This window comes from Trichosurus vulpecula, chromosome 3, assembly GCF_011100635.1.
Source record: "Trichosurus vulpecula isolate mTriVul1 chromosome 3, mTriVul1.pri, whole genome shotgun sequence".
Lineage (NCBI taxonomy): Eukaryota > Metazoa > Chordata > Mammalia > Diprotodontia > Phalangeridae > Trichosurus > Trichosurus vulpecula.
This window is the reverse complement of record NC_050575.1, coordinates 171,957,599-171,984,467: the sequence shown is the minus strand read 5'-3', so window position 1 is coordinate 171,984,467 and position 26,869 is coordinate 171,957,599. Positions and strand designations below refer to the sequence as shown.

General features: G+C 44.6%; 1 protein-coding gene across 2 annotated transcripts in view; it reads left to right on the top strand.

Moving 5' to 3' along the window:
* Window positions 1-26,869, top strand: part of GPSM1 (G protein signaling modulator 1) — a 135,965-nt gene that overhangs the window by 94,178 nt on the left and 14,918 nt on the right. For both annotated transcript variants that reach the window (XM_036751770.1, XM_036751771.1), the window contains exon 11: window positions 1,896-2,057. In XM_036751770.1, coding sequence (XP_036607665.1) covers window positions 1,896-2,057 — 162 coding nt within the window. The remainder of the gene's footprint in view (window positions 1-1,895; window positions 2,058-26,869) is intronic.

The following is a 26,869-nucleotide window of genomic DNA, read 5'->3' as shown; positions in this document are numbered from 1 at the left end:
CAGCCTCACCTTTTCTTCCAGAGCCATCTGGGTCCAGTGGCAAGATATAGATCAGGATGACTGGAGTTGGCCCCAGATGCAGTGGGAGACCTTGGTCTTTTTAAGCTAAGGTCTTTCCCAGGTCCCAGTTTGACTAAGGCAACACCTATTCAGTGATTAAGGTGTAGTAGTAGTAGTAATGGTAGTGGTAGTAGTGGTGGTGGTGGTGGTAGTAGGATGAGGAGGAGGAGGAGGAAGGGGAGTGGTAGTAGTAGTAGTGATGGTGGTGGTCGTTGTTGTTTGTTCTTCAGGAAGATACACACACACAAACCCCTCCACCTTAATTCACACCTGCCATCTCTATTGCCTGAACTCCTTTGATAGCCTTCTCATTGGTTTCTTGCATCCCAGCATGGTGACTGGCACATACTAAGTGCTTAATAAGTGCTAACTACCCGGCTGCAACCCCTCTCCCATCCCCACTCCATCCTCCACACAGCTGCCAAACTGATATCCCTAAGGCACGAGTTTAGTCATATCTCTACCCTGCCCAAGAAGGTCCAATTGTTTCCTCTCACCTCTGGAAGCAAATACAGGCTCCTATTTGACCTTCAGAGCCCCTTACAATCTGACTTCACCCTACCTTTCTAGACCTGTTTCATTTGACTCTCAGCCAAATTGGTCTACTTTCTGTTCGGAATACAAAATACTCCATCTACCCCATGCCTAGAATTAATCCTTTTCCCAACTCTTAGAACTCCTACCTTCCTTCAGATTTCATCTGAAGTGTTCTGTACTATAGGAAGGCTATCCCCCTCCCCCTTCCCTGAATAGTCCCTCTCCTGGGGGGAATTATTTTGTTTATATTTTGTATTAAATTTTCTATGTACATATTGTTTCCTTCCAATAGAATGTAAGCCTTACTAGCCGTGTGACCCTGGGCAAGTCACTTAACCTTGTTTGCCTCAGTTTCCTCATCTGTCAAATGAACTGGAGAAGGAAATGGCAAACCACTCTAGTATCTTTGCCAAGAAAACCCCAAATAGGGCCACAAAGAGTCAGACACAACTAACTGATACAACAACAAAATTGTTTCCTTCCAATAGAGTGTAAGGTCTTTGAGGGTAGGGACTATTTCTTTTTCTTTTTTTTTTTCTTTTTTGCCCAGAACATAGGGGACAAGAATGGTTTCAATGATTTCAATGGTACAGGGAGGAAACTTCTTGCAATGCCATTTGGTATCTTCTAAATAACTTACAGTCTTAAAGGGTTGCCTAGGGTACTGCCAGTGAAGTGACTTTCCAAGGGTCACACAGTATGTCAGAAGTGGGACTTGAACCCAGGTCTGTCCCCCCTGTAATGAGCTCAGTTCCATGATAAATCTTTCTGAAAGACTTTTTATCATATTACTATTTATTTAAGTAGCAAGCTATTAAGAGGTACTAAGAATTAGAGGATAGCCCTAATCTTTAAGGAGCAGCTTGTGGAAAGTAACTACCATGAACTCCTGAAAGGTCCTTAAGCTCTTGTGGATAGAATCTTGAACTGGATAGAGTATGGGACTGACCTCAGGGAGCATTTCAGATGGACTGTACACAACCACCCTGAAAATCCATCCAAGGGAAAGTTGGAGATGCCTCTGTGACCTTGGACTTCACCTCTGAGCTGGTTTCCTCAATTGCAAAATGGGGGTTAATAATACCTTCCCTCTTCCCCCGCCTGTCCCACCCAGCTGATGTAAGGATAGAGGGAGATAACATATAAAAGTATGAAATGCCTTGTACAAATACTAGTAGTTAGTTATTATTTCTTAACATGTAAGTGCCTAGATTTAAAAACAAAACCAAACGAAAAACGTTGCTCAATTTTCCAGGACCTTTTTCAACATTCCTTCCTTGTTTTCTTTCCCATGACAGAACCAGAACGGAGACAGCCACCACATGGTAGAGCTGAAGATGGCAGGCAAGGACTTCTTTTCCCTCTCTGTGAAAAGCCAGAAATACCGTGAGGGTTCCCAAGAGGGGAGCAGCTTACCCTTAGACAGCACCAATGACATACAAATCCAGATCCCCCGGACGGTAAGATCTTGGTTATCCGCCACTTTCCTAAGCCTGTTCCCTCTGGGGTCTGACCCAGTCTGAGGGGGCACCAGTCCTCAGGGCTGTCCCCAGTGAGGAGGTATTGAGGCCAGTCAAGGTGCCAGCCCCCTCATCTCTACATTAAAGCTTGTATCCTGGTGAACTCCAGGTAAATCATCCAGTAAGAGCAGCTGGAGAGAGAAAGATGGACTCCTAAGGAGGGATATTCATAGGATCTCAGAGCTAGACAGGACCTTAGAGCTCATCTAATCTAACTCCCTCACTTATAGATGGGGAAACTGAGGCCCATAAAGGGGAAGTGACTTTCTTCCCCCTCTCAACAAATATTTATTGAATGCCTACTGTAGGGCAGCTAGGTGGCACAGTGGATAGGATGCTGGGCCTCATCTTCCTGAGTTCAAATCTGGCGTCAGACACTTACTGGCTGTGTGACCCTGGGCAAGTCACTTAACCCTGTTTGCCTTAGTTTCCTTATCTGTAAAATGAACTGGAGAAGGAAATGGCAAACCATTCCGGTGTCTCTGCCAAGAAAACCCCAAATGGGGTCACAAAGTGTCAGACACAACTGAATGATAACAACACACAGCATTGTACCAGGAGCTGCAGAGGTACAAGGGATATATGTAATGCATGGCCTTTCCCCTCAAGGACAAGACCAGCACCCATAAAAAGTTCAATAACAACGCCATAATGAAAGCAATGTCACAGGGTAGCCTGTGCTAAGTGCCCGAGAGGTAAGACAGGCAATAAAGGCTGACAGCTTGTGGGCTCCACTAAGGATCTTTAAAGCTTCAAGGGCTCCTAAGAGATCCTTCAGTCCCTTGCCTTTGCCTTAGGAATGGGACAATGCTCAGATTATACACATGTGAGTCTCATCCGAGTTCCCCATGACCTTGGTCAGGAGCAGTGGGGGTTAGAAAAGGTGCTGCCCAGAGGGCTGGGGGGCCAGCTTCCTGTTTCCTGCTTTTTTCTCTTGTGGTTTTCCCAGCCTCACCCTCCACCCCCTTGGACAGAGCCCAGTTTACTTAGATCAGTCTCTCTTCTGATGTTTCTTCACCCACGTGATTCTTGTCTTAATTGTCCCAAGCTCCCTTATGTATCTATTAGACATTCACAAAAAGGCTCTCACCAAAAATAGACTGAGTGCCCTCCTCAGGTCTCACCAGGTGGCATGGAGCCCAATACAAAACGGATCATTCTTTTTGGATGAGAATCTTATCCACCCACTTCTTATATATGAGGCTGTTAGTCGGTAAAAGACCATCTTGGGCGTAGAGACAGAGTGGGGTTTGGGGAGAAAGTAGTGTCTGAATAGCTCCAAATTTTCTTCCAACTTGTGAAGTGGACTTGCAAACTTCATCCTTTGTGAGTACTCCCTCAATGTAACTCTCTGGGAAATGGGTACAGCAGGGTCAAGGGGTCCCCAGATGTCTGCAGACTAATGCTCTTTGGAGATCTTCTGAAGGGAATGACACCTGTCGCTGCCTCTGGCTCATGGAATGGTTAAGGGTGACCTTTTGAGGGAAGGAAACTTTGGGTCAAAGAGGAGAGAAGCTGAAGAGATGGGAAGGGGAAAAAGGGGGGACCACTGAAGGACTAAAAGAAAAAAAGACCAAACCTAGATAGGAGCAGAGCCCAGGCAACAAAAAAAATTACCCATTTGGAAGACTCTGCTCCTTTTGCTGTGACTCATCTTAGCCCCTGTGTCAGGGTAGGAAAGGTGGTGAGGTGAGTGGAATGTAGAACTGGCATCTTGTCAAGGTGGGGGGCGGGGGGGCTCCAAACGGGCTGAGACTCCCAGACAAGCTTTTCCCATCCTTCCCATCGGCACTAGCACCTGCCAAACTGGCAGCCCCCATCACTCACACTCAGCCTCCTCCTTCTTCTCCCCTGAGTTCCATCCTGGAGCTGCTGCCTTAGAACCGGGGGAGGACCCTGTGATAGCACCACCTAGTCTAGCTAGAAGGGAGCTGCCAGCTGCTACCCAGGGCTTCCCTGAGCCCCTTGAGTGGAACAAGCTGGAGAGATTTTTGAGGAGATCCCAAGCCTCCCCCTGGGGAAAGAAAGCTCTCTCCAGCCCGCATGGATCGAGGCACACGATGGAGGTAGGAGGCAGCTGGCAAAGGTGCCTGTGCTCGATACTCTTTGCAGGATTTCTTGTACCACCCTGCTTCAAGATGAAAGTATATTGTTGGTGCTTGTTTCTTGGTGGGAAAATTTGGTTTGTGCTTTGGGTCTAGGGTCAGAAGACCAGGTATGGTCGCTGCCTCCGCTCTTTATTTCTTGCATAACTTTGGACAAGTCACTGTATCTCTCTGGGCCTCAATTGCCCTATGTAAAATTAGGATGTCGAACTAGTTCAGAGGTTCTTAATCATTTTGTGTCATGGAGGTCTTTGGCAGTTTAGTGAAGCCTATAAACCCTTTATCAGAATAATGCATAAAAATATGAGATATAAGATTACGAAGGAAATCATTTATATTGGCATAAAGATGTGGGTTTTTTTCCCATCCAAGATCACAGATCTCCTGAAATCAGCCTGGGCACCCCAAGCTAAGAGCCTCTGGACTAGATGATCCTAAAAGAAAAAAGGAACAAATAAAATTTCAGGACTCCCTAGATAAATGCACTGCCATATTTTAACACGTTCACTCAATCTGTCTTTCTGCAACTGATTGGGGCAGGGGAGAGGGGAGAGGGGCAATTTTTCAATCTCCTCTTGAGGAGGAAAAGACTAAGCTGTAGCTTCAGCAGATATGGCCATGCCACAATCCGCCTCTTTGGAGTGGAAGCACCCCAAGCGTGGAGGCTCTAGAAACATAAGCAAAGGTAGTCCTGGAGTCCACCTTGGTTTAGGTAGCTGTTATTAAATGCCACAGTGTCCTACTCTCCTGGAACACTATATATAGGATTCATGGTTCAGAGATGAGGTTGGACTTGGTATCCTCTTTGCCTCTAAAACCATATGGATGATAAGGCAGTGAGAGAATTGATTACAATTACAATTACAAGGGATGTTTTGAAACGAGAGACTCATTCTATACTTATTGCAATCCAGCACTTAGTAGGCAGTGTGCCAATTGTTGGGCATACAAAGACAAAGCTGAAACATCCTTGCCTTCAAGGAGCCCATTTTTTGATGGAAGGGAAATCATGGACATGTTTAAGTATATATAAGTGTATATGTATATATATATATATACATATATATATAAAATAGATAATAGCTATCATTTATATATAGTGCTTTAAAATTTGCAAAGCACTTTATGTTCACACAACCCTGGGAGTTGGGTGCTATCAGTATTATTCATTTACAGTTGAGGAACCTAAGGCAGACAGTGGTTGGGTGATTTGCCCAGGGTCACTCAGCTAGTAGGTATCTGAGTCAGGATTTGAACTCAGGACTTCTAGCTGGGCACAGGAGGCAGTCAGGGCACGTTCACAGAAACAAGATGGAGGATCTTAGGTAAGGAACAAAAAGGAGGAGCTTCCACTCATTGCCCAGATGTGCCACTCCCTACTAGACCACTGTGCACATGTGAATAGAGGCCACCAGGCTCCCAGACATTCTGCAATGCTGGGTTTGGCTCTGCCTTGGCCCCTCCCATCAGGCCTCAAAGACCAGGAGCATAGCATTGGGTGCAGACCTTTGGGCAGCTAAAGATACCCTTTAGGGCCTCATCACTCTTATTATACTCTTCCCCCTCCATAGGGAAGAATGTAGAAGTGTTCGTACAATAAGGGACCTTAAAGGGGGCCTGAGAAGCTTCCCTTGCAACGCTGTCTGGGTCAGAGGCTTGGGAGGCCCACCTGGAAAAGGAGTCTAAAAATACTTCTCTGGTTGGGAGGAAGGGGTGTTAAGGCTTAATTAACATATTCCCAGCTCTCCAAAGAGAAGTGTGATCACAGTGGGGTACAGTGTGGTAGCTATATTATTAGATGCAAAGCACTCCCCCCGTCTTTTTCATTCCCTTCTAAAAAGCAACTGAGACTCCCACGGGACCCTGCTCAACTCAAGTGCCTTGGATAAAGGGTCTCAACAGCCAGGACATCTGGGTCTGGGACCCTAGATCAAGAGGAGAATGCTCCAAGAGAAGTGTGTGGGATGGGGGAGCGAGGGGAGCAGTGTTTGTGTGTGGGAGGGCAGTGAGGCCATATACCTCTTAAGGAAAGGAGACTTCCAACAGAAAGGAACCAGAGGGAGGGTTCTCTTGGAGGACCCTCAGTCAAGCTCTTAAGGAGCATGTGTTTGTGTATGTCTATGTGTGCATGTGGGGGACGGTGAGCAGACCAAGGTACACACCTGGAAGCTGTCATCTTCCTGGGTAACCCTAGGAGCAGAATGGGAAGTAAGGATCTCCTGGCTCTCCTATGTAAATGCTGGCCAGGGTCTCTGCCCACCTTTGGAGCAAGGGGTAAAGGGGCCTTTGCCTAGGGGAGGCACTATTCTTTCCCCCGGTGTTCAGTATTCCAGCTGGGGAAGCGCCCCCAGGATATCTGTAAAAGGGTGCTAAAGCTACTGAATTTTGTAAACTGCTGTTTTAAAAAAAAATCTCGGAATGATGAAAAGAAAGAAACCAAAAAGCCCAGAGAGTTGGTGAGGGGTGGGAGGATAACCGCACCATAGCTGTTAACATCTTTTGACCTCCAGACTTTCCTCGGCTCTGTGGCCACTCCTGCAGAACTAAGTGTGCTGCTCCAAAGGGAACAGATTCATGGCTTTGTTGTATTTCTTTTGAGGCATCAAGAGATGCTTCCCCAACCCTTGACCCAAGGAAAGCCCTCTATGAATGGCTGGCTCCCTTTATAACTCAAGGTCCATGAGACGGGTCAGATCCTTACTCCGCACCCAAAACCTCTTGGCATAGTCTGGCCATGATATATATCATATCATGCTTTAGGGGGTGGATTTCATAAGATCAGAGATTTAGAGCTAGAATGAACCCTAGGGATTATCTAGTCGACCCTTCTCACCCTCTGAGTCTCAGAAAAGTTCAGTGATTTGCCCAGGGTCACACAGGTAGCAAGTAGCAGAGCTGGGATTTGAACCCAGGTCCACTAATTCTAAATCTTTGTGATCTACACAAATTCTTGTACAATTGTTGTTGTTGAGTCATGTCAGACTCTTCATGACCTAATTTGGGGTTTTCTTGGGAAAGATACTGGAGTGGTTTGCCATTTCTTTCTCCAGCTCATTTGACAGATGAGGAAACTGAGGCAAACAGGGTCAAGTAACTGGTCCAGGGTCACACAGGTAGTGTCTGAGACCAGATTTGAACTCAGGAAGATGAGTCTTCCAGATTACAAGCCTTGTGCTCTATCCACTGCACTACCTAGCTACCCCACGTGTAAAATTCTTACACATAGAATATTCTATGTACAAGAAAGGAAAGGACCTTTAGATATCCTCTAGCCCAAAGCCTTCCTTTCATAGATGGAGAAACTGAGGTGCAAGGAAATTTTGTCTTGCCCAAGGTTCCCATCCTCTCCCACTTTCCCCCAGTTAATGGTAAGCCTGGGATGAGAATTTTTGCCTTTGCTTTTTAGTCCCAGGCTCTTTAATAACAAGCTGGGTTGTATAATTAGGCCTTGCTGCACTGTGATTGCATCAGTCGATGTGTGTGAGCCTGTGGATAATTAGATATTTGGTAGGCATGGAGGTAGCAGAGAGAAGGAGATTGAAAATCAATTTGTGAAAAGCTAGAAGCTTTTTGACCATCTTATTAGACCATCTGAGATGATCTAAGCATAGAATCTTTTCCAGGAATTGGCATCAGCTGACAATTTTCCTGGAAGTGTAGTTATTGGCGTCATTAGTCCTTCTTCTGTAGGGACCAAGAAGAGGTGGTCGAGATGGAATCAGAGTCTTGGATCAGAGTTTGTAAAAGCTGGAGTGAATCAACCCACCAGCATTTATTTAGCTCCTACTGTGTTCTAGGGACCCTGTGTAGAGCAGAGGTGTCAAGTACATAGGCCACATGTGGCCCACAACACTCCCATGTGCTGCCGAAGCCTGATTAAAATATAATTGGGAAATAATTAACAAGATTAAATAAAAAGATATGAATATTAATATGGAGTTTTCTAAGTTGATCTGTGACTCTCAGGGATCGTAAGGTACAGTTTAGTGGCCCCTGTTTTTATTTGAGTATGATACCACTGGTGTAAAACATGGCTCTTAGGCTGAGTTTTGAAGAAAATAAGGGATTCTGAGAGGCAGAGGTGAGGAGGGAAAGCATCCCAGGCATGGGCAACAGCCAACGCAATGGCATGGGGAAGGAAATGGAATATCACACGTGAGGAACAGCAAGAAAGCCAGCTTGGCTGGACCAAAAAGTGTGCAAACAGGTGCAGCGTATAACAAGGCTAGAAAGATGAGTCGTGAAGGGCTTTAAAGGCTGAACAGAGGAATTTATACTTGATTCTAGAGGAAATAGGAAGCAACTAGGGTTTCCTGATTGGGATAGTAGCATGATCAGACTGGTGCTTTCAGAACACTTTGGCTGCTCTCTAAAGGAGGCTTTGGAAAGGGGAGATTCTTCATGCCAGGAAACCAGTTCAAAGGTTATCATTGCAATACTTCAGGACAGAGGTGAGAAGGCCCTGAGCTAGCATAAGAGAGAAGCAGGTAGAATAAAGAAATTTGTGGAGGCAGAAATGACAAGATGTGGCAACTGATTGCTTTATGTGGGGTGAGGGAGAAGGAGAAATCAGGGATGATGCTGAGTTTTTAAATCTGAATAACTGCAAGGATGATGGGGCCTTTGACAGAAATAGGGAAGTCTGGAAGAGGGGTGGGTGAAACTTGCCAAAAATAAAGAGCTCTTTTCACAGATAGAATATGAAGTCAAGTTTCCTATCCGAAGGAGCCATCCAGACCTCCTGGACCATTGGCTAAGCTGCCCATTCATTTCCACAGGGGCCTGTCGAGGACAAAGCTCCAAAATACCGACCTTAATGGTGGAAGGGTTGGTTATCAGCTTGTTGCTGCTAGATTAGAACTTCCCTGTACCCCAGATGCTGCCAACAAAACCTCAGGAACTCAAAGATGTTGAAGGGTAGATTCCTGTTTAGGAGCTGATTGGCCCTGGAAGCTTGTTCCCTTGGGGGAGTGGGACAGAAATGGAAGAAGGTAACAGAATGATTGGGTCATACTTCCGGTCACTTGCAGAATGAGATTATTTCTATTTCTTTGCCAGTAGCAGAGAGTGCATCAGCACAGTAGACCTGTGTGCTAGCCATGTCTTTGCCAGTAGCTAGCTGTGTTTTCTTGGGCAAATCATTTCCTTTCTCAGCAGGACCCAAGCATACTCATCTTAAAATCGAGGCGGGGGGTGCTGTTGAGCTAGATGGTCTCTACGGTCCCTTCCAGAGCTACTATTTTGATTTCAGGAGGTAGAGTTTGAGCCAGCCTTGAAGAATAAGTTGGATTTTATTAAGTAGAGATTGGTATGGGGGAAGTGGGGAATAGAGGTGGGAGAAGACAATACTGATGACAAGTGACAGGAATAAAGGTTAAAGTGCAGCAGTCACACGAAGAAATAGTCATACCTCCTCCCACCCCACTCCCCCTTCCGACTCCCGTTTCATAGGATCATAGATGCAGAGGCGAAGGGGACCTTAAAGAGCCACTGAGTCCGACTTATTTCCTCTCACTGTTTTATGGATGAGGAAATTATGGCCAAGGGGATTAAGTGATTTACCCAAGGTCACACAGCCCAGGAAGCATCTGTGGCAGGATTTAAACTCTGTTGTTCCTGACTTCGTCTGGTGCTCTCTCCACCATGCCACCTAAATTCCTTTTCTGATCTGGCACACTGAGGGACAATGACCTGTAGGGCCAGCCTGAGGAGGCAGAAATCCTGGTGGAACCCAGTACAGCAAAGTTGTAATTAACACCTAGCATCCCTGCTGGGAAAGGGAACAGGAGACTTGCCTTTTTATGATTCACAGACAAACCCAAGTTAGCTTTCCCATAGGAGAACTATTTTGAAAATCTCCTCCCGAAACAAGTACAAATCAGTAGAGTTTTTAAGGCACCCCTGTGAACAGCTCCCTCCTTCCCAGCCCAGGTGCCTGCCCCTGCACCTAAAAAGGTGTTTTAAACTTGTTCAAATTCCTTGTTTAATATAATTTTTATTTTTTCTCAATTACATGTAAATAAAAATAGGTAAAGTATTTAAGTATTATTTTTCTGTCAATATTTGCTTTATTTCTTCTTTTACAAAGTTTCCTGGACTTCACAGCTTTGTACCAAAATGAAAGGGGCCAAGGCGTTTGCTTATTAAATAATTCAGAATTGTTTCACCCATTTTTATTCTTCTAAATCCACATGCTGTGATAAAAACTGTTCTAAAACCAAGAACATTGAAGCAACTCTGGAAACCAAAAAAAATTAACATTCATTTTTTTTTAATTTTGAGTTCCAGATTCTCTCCCCCCTCCTTGAGAAGGCAAGTAATTTGATATAGATTATACATGCGTAGTCATGTAGAACATTTCCATATTAGCCATGCCACAAAAGAAAACAGACCAAAAAACCAAGAATGATAAAGCAAATAAAAATAGCATGCTTCAAGCTGCATTCATATGCCATCATTTCTTTCTCTAGAGGCAGATAGCATTTTTCATCATAAGTCCTTCAAAATCATCTTGGATCATTGTATTGTTGAGAATAGCTAAGTCATTCACAGTTGATCCTCATACAATATTGCTGTTATTGTATACAATGTTCTCCCAGTTCTGCTTATTTCTGCATCAGTTCATGTCTTTCCAGATTTTTCTGAAGGCAACCTGCTCACCATTTCTTATAGCACAGTAGCGTGCTATCACAATCATATACCACAACTTTTTCAGCCATTCTCCAATTGGTGGCCATCTCTTCAATTTCCAATTCTTTGCCAGCACAAAAAGAACTGCTATATTTTTATACATATAGGTCATCTTCCTTTTTCTTTTATCTCTTTGGGGTACAGACTTAGTAGTGGTATTGCTGGGTCAAAGGGTATTCACAGTTTTGTAGCCCTTTGGGAATAGTTCCAAATTGTTCTCCAGAAAGGTTGGATCAGTTTACAACTCCATTAACAGAGCATTGGTGTCCCTGTTTTCCCATATCCCCTCAAACATTTATCATTTTCTTTTTCTGTCATATTAACCAATCTGATAGGTGTGAGGTGGTACCTCAGTGTTATTTTATTTGCATTTTCTCTAATCAAAGGTGACTTAGAACATTTTTTCATATGACTATAGATAGCCTTGATTTCTTCTTCTGAAAACTGCCTATTCCTATCCTTTGATCATTTATCAACTGGGGAATGGCTCTTATTTTTATAAATTTGTTTCAGTTCTCTATATATTTGAGAAATAAGGCCTTTATCAGGGAAACGTGCTGTAAAATGTTTTTCCCAGTTTTCTTCTTCCCATCTAATCTTGGCTGCATTGATTTTTGTTTGTATAAAAACCTTTCTAATTTGTATGAATTAATCAAAATTATCCATTTTATATCCTGTAATGCTCTCTATCCCTTTTGGTCATAAATTCTTCCCTGATCCATAAATCTGACAGACAAGATATTCTATAATCCCCTAATTTGCTTATAGTATCACCCTTTATGTCTAAATTATGTACCCATTTTGACCTTATCTTGGTGTGGGATGTTGGTCTATACCTAGTTTCTGCCAAACTACTTCTAGTTTTCCCAGCAATTTTTTAAACTTGCTCAAATTCTAAGTGAGAGTCTTAGCTCAAGCTGTGTCTTAGCATAAAGATAGAGGAATCTGGCAATTCTAGACTTCAGCAGAGCCTCTGGGACAAGCATTCCCTCCCTCCTTGAAAGTGTGACTATTTACCTCCTCTTTTCTGCATGGCTCTGTGGTGGAAGAGCAAGGAGGGCATATAACCTCTGATGGTGGGGAGACCTACACAAAACTAAGCAGAGGCATATATTTCCACAAGGAATTAAACATAAGATTTGCTGCAGATAATCCCCACGCTTCAGACAAGTAGAAAATTGACTGTGTGTTTCTCTGCATCACTGCCTCACCAACAAACATTTGAGTCTGAGTATAAGACCCTGTAGCAAGAGCAGCTGTCATGTCAAACATGCGTCAAACAGACACATATCATGGTCCTTGCTGTCACCGAACCTAACCATGTAGCTGGGGAGTCAGGCCTAACCTCTTCAAAAAGTTAAACACTGCATATTTATATTAGGAATAAAAAATAAGCAAATGAAACTGCCCCACTTATCAACCCACCCAGTCAGTCAATTAAGAAGCATTTATTAAGTGCCTTCTACAGGGCCAGCCCTGGGGATATACCAAAACCAAAAGCATTTCCTGTCATCAGGAGGCTTCCATTTCTAATGAGAGAGACAATGCATATATAAGTAGGTACATACAAAACATGTATAGAGTAGAAGGAAGGTAACCCTAGAGGAGAAGGCAGCTGGGGTTACTGGGAAAGGCCTCTTGTCAAAGATGGTATTTTAGAAGCTTAATTTTTTAATCATTGCATCTTTTTATTGATATCTTTTATTTTCTTCTTCATTTCCAAATATATCCCTATCTCCCTTCCCCCTGCGACAGAGCCATTGCTTGTACCAAAGAATAAAAAAAGAGGGGGAAAAAAAAACAGTTCGGCAAAACCAACCGCCACGTCAGCTGTCTGACAGACTAGGCAGTGTTCTACACCCACTTCTGCAAAGGAGGAAGGGAGGTACATACAGCTGAGCCTTGAAGAAAGCCAAGGATCCCAGGAGGTGGAGGAGGAGGAGGAGGTCAGGAGGGAGAAGATTTCAGACTTGGGGAACTGCCAGTACAAATGCACAGAGTTGGGAGGAATCAAACATCCTATGTGAGGGACAACAAGTAGCCCAATAAGGCTGGACAATAGAGCTTATGGAAGGGGCTATAACATGAGAACACTGCAAAGATTGGAAAGGGCCTTCTTGTGAAAAGTTTCAAATGCCAAACAAAGGAGTATAATTTGATCCTGGAGGTAATAGGGAACCACTGGAGTTTATTGAGTAGGAGGTTAGACCTATGCTTTAAGGACATTGTTTGGCAGCTGAGTGGAGGACAGATTGGAATGGGGGGGGAGGGCAGAGAGCTAAGGTGGGGAAACCAATGAGATGGCTATTGTAGTAATCCAGGTGAGAGGAGATGAAAGTGGTCCTGTAAGTGGGGGACAGATAGGAGAGATGTTGTAGAGATAGTAATGTCGAGACTTGGCGCCCAATTAGATAAATGAGGTGATGGAGATAGGGGAGTCAAGAATGATACCAAGACTGTGAATCTGGGTGATCAAGAGAATGACAGCCCTCGACAGAAGAGGGGTAGATTTGGGGGGAAAGATGGGTTCAGTTTTGGACATGTTGAGTTTGATATGCCTAGAGGACATGCTGCTCAAATGTTCAATAGGCAATTGGTGACATACGGGTTCAGGGGAGAGACTAGAGCTGAATATAAAGATCTGGGAATCATTAGCTTAGAGATGATAATTGATGAGATCACCAAATGAAGTAGTATAATGAGGGAAGACAATAAGATCCCGTGAAGAGCCTTGGGGTACAACCACAGTGAGTGGCATATATCATGGACGAAGATCTGTCCAAAAAAGGCTGAGAAGTAGGGATGAAGAAGGAGAACCAAGGGTTAGGTAGGAGTGTCAAGAAAATCCAGGGATGAGATAGAGGAGAAGGTGGTCAACAGTGTCAAATGCTAGAGAGATCGAGAAGGATAAGGACTGAGAAAAGGCCATTAGATGTTTTAATTAAGAGATTTTTGGTGGCTTTGGAGAGAGCAATTTCAGGTAAATGAGATTGGAAGCCCAGCTGCAAAGGGTTTAGAAGAGTGTGAGAGGAAAGAAAGTAGAGGTACTTAGTGTAAATGACCTTTCCAGTTTAGTTGAGGAGGGAAGAGATAGGATGCCAGCTATTGGGAATAATAGCATCTAACAAGAGTTTTCTAAGAATGGAGGAGACATAAGTGTTTGTAGGCAGCAGGGAAGGAGTCAGTGGATAAGGAGTGACATTAAAGAGAGGAGGGAATGATAGTGGGGACAATCCACTGGAGAAGATAGGAGAGAATGGAATTAAGGGTGCATGTGGAAGCATCTGGGGCAGGTAGCTGGTACAATGAATAGAGCACCAGGCTTGGAATCAGGAAGATCTGAGTTCAAATCCAGCCTTAGATACTTACTAGCTCTGTAACCCTGGGCAAGTCACTTAACTCCTACTTGCTTCAATTCTTCATCTATAAAATGGGGGCACACAGGAGAAGAAAATGGCAAACCACTCCAATATCTTTGCTAAGAAAACTTCATGAACAAAGTCCATGGGATCATGTAGAGTCAGACATGACTGAACAACAATAACAACATAGAAAGATTAGCCTTAGAAAAGAGAAGGGTCAACTTTTCATTAATTTGATAAATTTAATTAATATATATTAAGGGCCTACTATGTGCCAGGCAGTATGATAAAAGTTAGGGATACAAAAGGAGGCAAAAGACAGTCCCTGCCCTCAAGAAACTTATAATGTAATCGGGGAGACAACATGCAAACAAATATATATAAATATATATATAGCAAACTATGTGCAGGATTAATAGGAAATATTTCAGAGAAAAAGTACTAGAGTTAAGAGGGGTTAGGAAAGATTTCCAGGAGGTCAGTAGTCAGAGTGGAGGAGGGAGGAGAGCATTCCAGGCATAGGTGGGACAGCCAGAGAGTATATACCAGAGCCAAGTGAAGAAGATAGTGGGGTATGGTGTTAGAGGGTTGTGATAGAAGAGAGAAATCTCAGCAAATGGCCTCAATTTTGGCGGGGGTGGGCGGCAGGGTGTGAAGTAAGAAATGAGATCCTCAGCAGAGGAGCTGGGGAGAGGAAAATGGCGTCATAGTGGGCTTGGCCAGAGAAGAGAAGCTTTGGAATGCGGAATAGAGAATAATTTAGGGAAGACAATGGGAATTAGAACTCAGATCACAAACATTTGTAATAAATGCAGTCTGTATGGTTTGTTTTGGTTTTTGAATTCTTCCAACTCCATTCAGCAGCATATGAGTAACATCAGAGGAGGTGGAAGTAAGCAAGAGTTGAGTTTCACAAGGTATAGTCATGAGGTCAGCCTCATGGCAGGTGGTACTGCTATAGCCTTGGGAAGCCCGATTCACAGCAGGCACAGGCAGGAAGAGGTATACCGTTCGGGGTCTAGAGGTATCCCCAACCCACACTGGAAACACCATCATGGCCCTACTTAGTTTATAGATTAGGAATTAGAAAGGACCTTAGAAATCATCTAGTCCAACCACTTCTTACAGATAAGGAAACTGAGTCCTAGAGAACCCAAGATCACACAGGTAGTTAAATGACAGAGGTGAGATTCGAAACCAGGTCCTCTAACCCCAAATCCCATGCTATTTCCACACTATACCACACTGTCTCTGGCTATAGGTGCTTTCTTTGCCTCCTGGGCTTCAAGAGCAATTCATTCTACGTTGGCTGGAGCCAGCTGGTGGGAGAAGATGCCTATGTGTTGAAGGGACACAGGCAGCATTGACAAATGCTGAGAAAAACCTTTCATGCTCATCACACAGCCAGACTCTTCTCAGTCCCATCACTTACACTTGCCCAGAAATACTTAGAACTCAACAAACAAAAACTCCTTCTATTTTGAAAACACAATTCTTGTATCAACCACACCAGACCTTTCCAGATTCGCCACCCCCACCCCAGTTGTTAGAGCTCATACCCTCGACATTTCTTTGTGTTTCTCGACTTGGCCTGTAACATCTGTTTCTCTGTGCATGCATGTGGAATATCCCAGTACAAGGGAAGTCTCCAGAGGGCAAGGAAATTTTGGTTCTTGCCTTAGTATCTATTCTAAGAGACTAGCACTGTGCCATTCATATAGTAGGTCCTCAGTGAATGTTGAATTGACCCGGAAGACTTTCACCACATTCTTTTCTGTAGGAACATACAGGGCTGAGCAGACTTTTCTCTGTTGTTGTGACTGACTTCCAGCATAAGGGCTACTGCCCCAGGGACTAGACCAATGCTATACTGGAGCCTGCCTATAGGGACTCAGAGCCAATTGTGAAATTTTCAGTGTAAGTATTTATACCTAGGAAGTCAGCAAATGCTATAAATCAGGTTGTGATGTGCTATTTTGATGATAGTACTGACTTAAGGTTCAACTTGAAAGTGTACCTGTGTATATTTTTTTAAATTTGGAGAGACACTTGTTAAACATTTACCAGCACCACCAAGGACTGGACCCTAGTTGTAGGCAGGTGGTCTGGTATGGTGGAAAGAATGCTAGATTTGTAATCAAGGGCCCTGGCTTTGGATCTTTATTCTGCCTGTGTAACCTTTGTCAAGTCACCTAACCTATCTTATCTAAGTCCCCTAATCTATTAAAATGAGGGGATTGTGATAGTTGACCTCTAACACTGTGTTCTAGTTGACTCTTATAAACCAGGCATGGTCCCTAAGGGCCTACTGAGCTCAGTTTTGTCTTGGATTGAGAAATACCCTTTGCAGAAGATACCAGAAGCAAAAACGTTCCTATCCTGTGGTTCCTATCCTTGAAGGAGCCTATTAGCTTTGCACAGAGAACAACTAACTGTATTCTATGGCTACAGACTGAACCCCAACCCCAGCAACACACAATGCCGGGTCTGTCACTGAGCCCTAAACCTGGTTTATTTTCTTAGATTATCAAGAGCCCTGAGGGGTATCTCATAAATGAGTACTCTTGGTTACACTAAGGGACTAGGCCAGAGAATGTGCCTTTTGTTGGTGGGTCAGGAATATCACCCTCACATAAGAAAGGTTGTCCATTATGAGGCTCTCGCCATAGACAGAAGAAGATATCATGGTCCCAGGTAGTTCCTCTAAACAGCATCTGTTTTCATTTTCAAGAAGCAGGAAGGAGGCTTTGGAGAGGGGAATAGGAAAGACCACCTTGCTTTATGGATTGGACCTCTTCCCCTCCCTAGCTAATCCCATACCAGGTGTCCTTCCTTGCAAGGCCTCACTCCTGTCCCTGAGGGGCTTGGGCTGATGAGCAGCAGCTGGACAGCAGGAAGGAAGAGGTCCCTCCCCACCACCACCAGAGGCTGAGCAGTTTTGCAGACACACATCGTTCATCACACAGCCCTGGTGAGCTTGTCACTGGGATAGGCCAGGATTTACATGGGCCTGCTTGCAGATCCCAGGTTCAACCCAGGGCAGGAAAGAGGAAAGGCCAGAAAGTTGTGTGTGTGTTTTTTTAAGTTGCTCCAAGAATATATCCCTCCAAAAAATACAGTTTGCAGGTGTAGCTCAAAAAACCTTTGCTAGGACTTTAGGAGATTATTCACTGTCTGTAGCAGCTCTCTGAGATTTCCCCAAAGGGGATCTTCTGGCTTGCTGAAGAGTGAGAAGCAAGGATTTGATCAGCAGAAGATCAGAGCTATGCAAAGGGTATTGGCAATGTAACAGGCGACAAGGAAGCTAGGTGGCATAGTGGGTAGCGTGGTAGACTTATAATCTAGAAGACCAAAGTTCAAATCTTACCTTAGACACTTACTAGCTGTATGATCCTGGGCAAATCACATAACCTCTCTCTGTCTTTCTTCTTCCATAAAACAGGGATAATAGCAATAGTACCTCCCTTACAAGATGATTGTGGAGATAAAATGAAAAAAAATTTGCAAAGCTTAAACTAATAAATGCCAAGGGACTTGCCCTTGGGGCTTTTGGAGGTCCCTAGGAAGGCGATTGTTAGATTTCCAATTTCTCTTTCACCTGCCTGTGTCCTCTGTAAAATTGTTTATTTTTCCCACTTCCTGTTCTTTCCAGGGGTCCCCTCCCAATCATCTGATCCCATTCCTCCCAACAGTGGTTGTCACCACAATGATATTCTTGGTCTTTGGGAAGATTTGAACAAATAGAAAGTCTTAGACTCCCGTCTAAGGAAACAAACCGCTCTCTGCACTTGTATGGCGTATAGGACTTTTTTCAAAGGATTTTTGTGCTTGTTCTGTTATCTGATCTTCAGAAACCTCTGTGAAGCTAGCACACTGGAATTATTTTCCCCATTTCATGGATAGAGAAACACATGGGTCACAAAATTAATACAAGTTTCCTTTGTAACCTTGTTAATTCAACAAACATCAAGCACTTAATGTACTGGATGCTGGGAATAGAAAATATAAAAACACAATATATGCTGCCCTAAAGGATTTTTTTGGTTTTCACTGGACCTCCATTTCTTATCTGTAAAATGGGGGAGGGGGTTGGTCCAGATAGCTTCTGAGGTCCCTTCCAGCTCTAGAGTCAGGGGTTTATGCTGGTAAGTGTTTAACTACCTCGTCTCAGAGAGAGAAAAATACACCCTGAATGCACTTTTAAGTTTAGTCTTCATCATTAACATTTTTCCATCACTTTCTAAAGCCTAGACCATCAACAAAACAGTAAGTCAAGCCCTGATTTGCAGCATTTGCTGATTTCTTAGCTGTAACTGGCTCTTGGTTCCAGTTCTAGGTGGCTCCCGCACACCCTTGTCTGTGATTCTGTGGTCAGAGAAATTCAATAGAAAGTAATGTGGGAAGGGAGAGAGCAAGAGGGGGATGAGGGAAGGCTTCTTGGAAGAGGAAGCTCCTGAGCTAGGCCTTAAGCCTTCAAGGAAGATAAGGATTCTAAAATATAGAGGTGAGGGAATATTTCCCTGGCATAGGGTGCAAGTACATAGTGAAAAGGGACCTAATGTCAAGTTCAAGGAGCATTTGGTTGCCCAGTTGGCCTGGGATAGAGAATATTGGCATGAATGTGAATAATGTTAAATAAACCAGGAGAGGTTGGGTAGGAGCCAGGTAATGGAGGGCCTGGTATGCCAGGATGAGGAGTTTGGCTTCTATGTGAATCTTTGACCATTGGAAAAATCAGGGCTAAAACCACATATCCTGATAGCCCCTCTGGTTTTTTTTACATTCTGCTGACTTAAGGGCTCACTATTGATCTGTTCCCATGGCATAGCTAACCGCTGAATAGCAATCTCTCATAGGGGGGTTGGAAAGGGAGACAGGAGCTTATTTCCTAAACCCCAGGTACTAGAAGAACAATCTCCTTGAAGTCTGAAGAACAAATCTCAAAACATCTTACTTCATCCAAGTAGGAAATGAATTTATGGAATCTTTAATGAATATAAACAGTTCCAGATGAATTTATATAAATCCTTGGATCCATATGGAGGAGCAGGGAGGGGGAGAGTCATTAAAGTGTTGCTTAGGTTGTTTGAGGATGTCCCTAATCTGAGATGATGCCAGGAAATTACTCTGGATTCTGTTCAGAGACAAGATCTAGGCCAGGGGAAATAGAGGTGATCAATGTGTCAATTTTAAAATCGCTGAAATCAGTTCATTTTCAGAACAGTCTAACTGCATTGTTATATAGGGTTTTAGGGTTCACAGAGCTCTTTCCTCACAACAACTCTGTGAAATAGGGGGTACAAGTTTTATTATTCCCATTTCACAGATGATGAAACAGGTTCTGAGGGGAAGAGCGATTTGCATATGGTCACAAAGCTTTGAGTGTCTGAGGCAGGATTTAAATCCAGGTCATCTGAATCTAAGTCTAGCATGATAGCTCTCCACATAAACACCTGATTTATCCCCACCCTCTCCCATGCTGCTCAGTCTTAAATTAGGGTATGAAAATACCAAACCCTACAGCTACTGCCCAACCCTGGTGACAACCACCATCAGTTCTTTCCTTAGCCCTCCTTTAATAAGGGAATCCTGTATTTGCAAATATTGAATTTGGCCAATAAGAACAGTAGGTGGGGAGCCTGGGGGCCAACAAAGACTACAAGCTTGGTTTGAAATAATAAGGCTCATTAGTAGTCTTCCTTTCATCTCAGTGAGCCTCTGTTTCTTCACTTGTAAAAACAAGTGGCCTGACTAGATGGTATGCAGGTTACCTTCTAAGTCTACACGGATTCCCTAAGAGCCCATCAAGTCTCCCCACTGGCTTCAAAGCACTCCTTTCAGTAAAAGATTGAAATAACCCGAGGGTTTAGCCTTCCCCCCCCCCCAGCTTTTGTTTTTTTTTTTTTTAGATAAAATTTTACTAATATATTTTGGTTTTACATCACCTACAATTCTCCCTGTATACCTTCTCAGCTTCCCTTCCCAGAGCTATGCCTTATAACAAAGTTGATTTTTTTTCTTTTTTTTACAAAAAGACAAAAGAGAAAAAGAAAAAAAAAATCTGCAAAATAGATCAATGCATAGAAAAAAAATCTGACAGTAAATGCAGCATTTCACACTCGTGGACCCCCTCCTTCCACTTCTGCAAAAGTGTGAGGAGGTGTAATTTTCTTCTCTCTTCTTTGGGACAAGATTTGTTCTTTTCACTATCCAAGGGCTGAAAGGGATTCTACACTTCCTAGCACTCAGGATAGGTGGGGCAGGGCTCCTGGAGAGAAGAGGTGTTCATCTCAGATCCATTTTTCTTAACAATTATTTTGTTATTTAATATTTTAGTTTGTAACATTGATACATCTCAAATCCTTTTACTGTTGGAGTGATGGTGGCTAGCTTTGGATTGCGAAGAAACCAAAGGAGGCCTCCAGCTTTGACATGCGTGCCCTGGAGGGGCTAGGGTAGGGGTTGGTGGAGGTTCTGCTCTATCTCTATGCCCAGGGGGCTGAGCCCCAGCTGAATTTGAAGGGATAATCCTTTTGAATCGGTTTCCAAGGGGTCTGTGTGCGCGTGGAGAAGGTGGGCGGGGAGCTGAGGAGTGGGAGGGACCCCGCGCAGTCCCAGCTCTGAGCGCCTGTAAAAAGCAGAAAATACAATTCCCTGGCTCCGGGAGAGCTCGTCTGTCTCTTTAAGCCTCTGGCGGCAGCGTTGGCGGTGGCACTGGCGGTGGCGGCTGCATCCCCGGCAGCCGCGAGTGAGTCTTGGCACGGGGGTCGCCTTTCACATGGCTGGGGCGCTCCAGCTGCCTGCACCCTGCGCTGCGGCTGCCGCACGAGATGGGCTGTCCAGTCGCGAGGAGTGCTAACTAACCCAAGATCAGCCGAGCACTACCTCGCCCGCCGAGCCTGGACCCAGCTTGGCCCTTGGCGGACTACAGAAAAAAGCAACCGGAAATTCTGAGTGAGTGTCCCGGGGTCCCTGGGAAAGCGAGAACGCTGACAGATGGAGGCTTGGGGGGTGGGGGGGGCATTGTTCCTTTTGTTATGTAGAATCCGGGCCCTGGAACGCCCCCCTCCCAGGGAAATTCCAAAACTCCTCTGCTCGCGGAAAACTTTGTCGGACAGTTCCCGCTAAGTGGAATAATAATGACCTTGCCTTTCCCTGGGGAGGGGGAAACCGGGGACTGGGGACGTTTATACTGTCTGGGGGGTGCTGCGCTTCCAGCCATGTGTGTATTTATTCAACTGGGGCTGTGTGTGCGCTGAAAGGTCAGAGCTTACAAGAAAGTGCCCCAAAGCCAGTCTCCCTCCCTTTTGTGAGGAAAGACATTTGCATCTGAGTGAGTGCCCATTATCTGCTGTTTTTACCCGGGAGTGGGAGAGTTAGATTCTCTAAGCCTGGCTGGTAAGGCTGAGAATCTGGCTGTTTGAGGGGCAGGGCGGGGGAGGAGTGGAGGAAATTTGTAGTCTACAAAGTTTAAGAGTTTGCATTTTCCCCCGGTTCCCTCGGGATCTATACCTACTGTTAGCGGGGAGGACAGAGCATTTGGGGGGGGGGGGGGGGAGCGGGGAGGGGAAAAAGACAGCCACCTAAAAGACACCAGGGTTGTTTAGTCAGAAGAGGAGGGGGCTGTGGGGTAATTTTGTTTTAGGACTTGACTGCAGCAAAGAGTTTGTGTGAGAGGGCTGCTAGGCAGTTTATACATGGGGAGGGGGTGGGGAGCTAGTGTCAAAACGATGCTAGACACTTTACCCAGGGAGGGGAGAGAATCTCAAATTCAAGCAAGAGAAATTTGAATAACACATTAACGAAGAACTTCCTGACCATTTGGGTTTAGCCTTAAAGTTTATAGAGCTGGGAGAGGAGGGACCTTAAAGACCGTCTTCTCCAAACCCCCTGTTTTACATATGATAAAATTGAGGCCCCAAAGGGTAAAATGACTTGCCCAAAGTCACCCAGGTAATAGGTGGTTGAGTTGGGATTTGAATCCTGGCCTTCTTACTCCAAATCAGTGCTCATTCCTCTGTACCACTCAGGTGATTTACATAGTCACCCACCTGTAGGCAGTGAGGCTGAAACAGATGAGCTCTCAAAGTCCCTTCAGTCTCTCAAATTCTCAGATTTTCCTAAGAAAGTTGTGGTCACCCAAGCATGCTGCTGGTTGTTCCTCAAGATACAGACACATTAAATCTTGTATGTTCTTCGTATAAAGGATGTTGGGGAGGGGAGGGGTTTCAAGTCAGAGACTGGGGCTGGAGGTGGGTATAAGAGATTTCAGTACCCGGTGCCATCTCCACAATATTTTTGCTTACATCTGGCCATGGAGTCATCAGCATTGGCTGAACAGCATCTTTGTCCCAGGAATGGAAGCAGGACCAAGGGAAGTGATCCTTACTGTTAGGTTAAGAAACTTGGAAACTGGAAGTATTTGATTCTAATCTGATTTTCCTCACTAACCCTTTGGGGTCATAGAATTTAAACCTATGAGGGTCTGGGTTACACAGTCTAGTTTTCCCTGTAGCTTTGCAGGAGGCAAGCGCACACCTTGTGGATCAACTGAAGGAAGAGAACTCTTTCAATTTATCCAAGAGAGAACCGTCTCTTAGCTGTTACTGAGCACTGAGGGAAAATATCACCCCTTTGCCCCACCATAATCCTGCAGAAAGGTTCCCTTCACAGGTTCATAATGGCCTGGCTTTCATCAATGAGGCAAGGATCAGACAACACACTATTGGAACTACTGTGGGCATTTTGGCTTATAGAATGAGGGGCCCGAGATATGAATATTTTGGTACTTCTATCTGAGACAGTCCCTCAAGTAGTATAGATTGAGACCTATTCATGCCTTCTTGTTTTGTGCTACTCTTGCTCATGACCTTCGGAAGGAAGGAAGGAAAGAGTGACAAGGGAGGAAGGAAGGGAGGGAGGAAGGAAGGAAAGAGAAGGAAGGGAGGGAGGGCCTACCATATGACCGGGTGCTTTATAGATAAGATTTCATTTGATCTTCACAACAACTCTGTGAGATAGCTGCTGTTATGATCCCTATTTTATAGTTGAGGAGACTGAGGCAGACAGAGGTTAACTGACTCAGCCAGGATCACAAAGCTAGTAAGTCTCTGAGCCTTTATTTGAATTCAGGTCTTCCAGACTCCAGGCCTAGCATGCTATACACTGTACCACTTAGCTAGGAATTTCCTTAAGTTGGTCTTTTAATATTTTGGGGCTATCAGGACAGTAATCAGTCTGTCCGTCTGTGATCTCGTGCTACATGATCTGTGCACCTCTTTTTCCAATGATACATGGTATGCTGTTTTTCACATGTAAATTATCATTCGTAATATGCGGAGGCCTATTTGCCACAGTGTGTCTTTCCGGTACCCTTTGAGTCATCTGTAATTTTATTTCTTTTTTTAAAAATCCTCCTATTGATGTTCTTTTTTACGTGACTGTCACTTCCCAATGACTCTCCTCCACCCCCACCTCCTCCCACTCCACACAGAAGAACCCTTACTTGTAATAAATACGATGTTGATTTTTCTGAGTATTGTATGGCCTGTAGACTTTAGTCAACACTAGCACTGAACATTAGTGCTGAGGAGATGGGCTAATACTAACAACTCACATTTCCATAGAACAAGCTAATAAGAATGCGGTCATTAGGGTTAGTGTTCCCATTTTCTCCATAAGAGAAACCTGAGGCTCATAGGGATTATTAGCTAATAAGTGACTGATCTAGAATTCACAGCCAAGGTGAATGGCTCTCTTTCTACTACTTCAGAAAGATGCTAACTATATGTTTTCTTGATTCAAAATCAGGACGGTATCAGTGTTTCGGTGTGCAAGTGAGTACACCTATCTTTTTATCCCTCTGCCTAACAGGTCAGATTTCTGCTGATCTCCTAGGCCTGCCTGGGGTGGAAGTGGACATAGCTAAGTAACTAGAGTCATCAGTTGTTAGTAAATTGCACTGGTAGCTGGGGTAGGGATAGGGATCGAGCTTAGAATTGTGTAAAGACCTTGTGTGTGCTCTAAAATGTTAACATTCTTTATATAACCTTGTCTATGTTTAGAAAGGAACCTTGAGTCTGCCTCACTGACAGAAAAATATCCAGGTCTGGGCAGTGGAGGATGGGGAGGAGGGATGGTCTTTGAGAAAGACATAGGGATACCAGATGGGAGGGAAACTCCCTTGGGTGTACTGTAAGTAAGCATTCTATAACTTGCAGCTGGTTCAGGACCAACTTTACCTCTGGTAAGGACCACAAGACATTCTGAAAATGAATCCACAGCTTCATTTAGTCTGGGTAATGAGCAGGTGAAAGACTCCAAGGCTTGGCAGAGTTGGGACACCCACAACTGAGTCTCTCCTAGTGTTTCCATGAGAGAAAATCATCTTGGTCTTAGATCTCTCTGAAGGGCGTCTTGGGTGCTGTTATATACAGAAAAGATCACAATTTCACAGTCAGAAAAGGGAGAAAAAAGGGAATTACCTAGGGCAGAATTTGGAGTGGGGGGTGAGGAGTGAGACTGGAGCCTGAAATACTGAGCAGCCCAGACTACAGTGGGAATGGGGAGGACTAAACATCCTGCCTGACCTCCTACCTGGAAGGCTCCATCCTAACGTCAGCTCAGTCCTTTGGCATGTCTTGCTTTACCAAGATTCCTTCAGTGTAGGGAATAGGTGTCACTTTTGTCCTGTACCTCCAGTCTCAGGAAGCCCCAGAACTGGGAGCTCAAGTCCTAGGTTTATAAGGTCTAGTAAAAATCCTCCACCCATCCTGAAGGTTGTGTACAGATTCCGAGAGGAAACTGAAAGGTCTATGTGCTGCTCCAGAAACTACCCAGGAGTGGAAACATTTGGAAGGGACCATTCCTCCTCAACACTGAGGTCTGGTCAAACCCCACCCATTAACCCATTAGAAGTGAGGTGGAGCCTGCATTAGGCTCTACCTCCCTCCTACCTGCTTCTTCCAGGTCTGCTGGTGACAAAACAGTGAAAATTCCCCTTGAGGCAGCCAAGGCTTCTAAAAGCGTCTCATCCTGGGCCAGGTGCCCAGGAAAAACAAACAGTCCAGTGGCCACCTGGTCTCCTCCCAGATCAGCACCATTCTCTGTCCTCCAAGGATTTTAAACAAGGTCCTTCACCCTAACTCTCAAGGAGAAAGTGGGTGGGAGAACTCCTTCCATTACCAGGAAAGCCAGAGAGATGTGATGGCAAAGAATGTTGTCAGCAATATTTGTCTTCTGGGCCTCCCCTGCCTCTCCATATCATTTTTGGAATTGCATTTCCCACCACTGGGCACCCCCTTCATCACAGGCCCTTGGTGCTCTCATGATGTTTCAGCCTTCTGTCAAAGAAGCAAGGCTACATCTGAAACTCAGTCACCCTATTGGTGTTACAGACTTAGGCATGTGCTCTTTCCCAGGGAATTTGGATTTTCAAGGAGTTGAGAGGGCAGTACATAAGGAATGCAGCTCATGTTGTAGAATTCCAGGAAATGCAGTCTCTGGGTATAAATGAGATTGGGAGCTGCCACCAACCTAAAAATGTCAAGACACGTCCCTCTTCCACATTTCCTTTGGTGACCATGGTGAGCTTAGGTCTTAGAGGCAGCTAGCTAGATGGCAGAGTATGCTAGGCCTGGAGTCTGGGAGACCAGAGTTCAAATCCAGCTTCAAATATTAACTGTGTGACCCTGGGCAAGTCACTTAACCTATGTCTTTCTCAGTTTTCTCAACTTGGGAATCATAATAGCACCTATGTCATAGGGTTGCTGTGAAGTTCAAATGAGATAATATTTGTAAAGTGCTTAGCACAGTGCCTAGAACATAATAGGTGCTTAATAAATACTTATTCCCTCCCTCCCTGAATGCTTATTACCTCCTCTTCTATCCTTTCCATTTCAAGGGCTACAGAAAATTTTGCCAAGTGGGAGGATTGGGATCTACACCTAAATTTGGGAGGGTCCAGAGTCAGATTGAGCCATAGAAGGTTGGAGTAGGGTAGGGGATAATAGGCCAGTGGAATAGCCAGTGTGACTTCAGGCTAAACACCTTCTCTAATGGTTACTGTCAAAAAAAAAATACACTTTCTACTCCTCCTTGACCTTAGCTGCAAAAATAAACAGTCCTCACAATAGTTCTGTTCCCCTCTAGGCCACCATCTGCTTGGGTCAGGGACAAGTATTTCTGGTTCTGGTACAGTCCCTCCCCTGGGATTAGCGGCACAGGGAGTTCCCTGGTACCTCCAAAAGGGTGGTTGTGGGTCAGGAGATTCGGAGCTTGTGGAGGTGGCCCCAGCCCTTCACCCCAGAGGGAAGGAAACACTTCAGGATTGCTTGGATATGGAGAGTGGGAGATCCTAAGGATGTGAGTAACACCCTCTAGGGTCAGCCTCACTCTCCCTCCAAGCCAAGTTCCTGACTCTACTGAAGGGGCAATTTGCAGGAGGCTGGGATCAGCACCTGATGCCATCACACATCTTAGGGACATCCCCAAACATCCCTAACTTTCATTATAACCTGCCATGGATCTGTCATCCAGGGATTTACCTAAACCTGTCTGGAGCCTATTTACTCTCCCATCCTGTCTCACCTCTCGG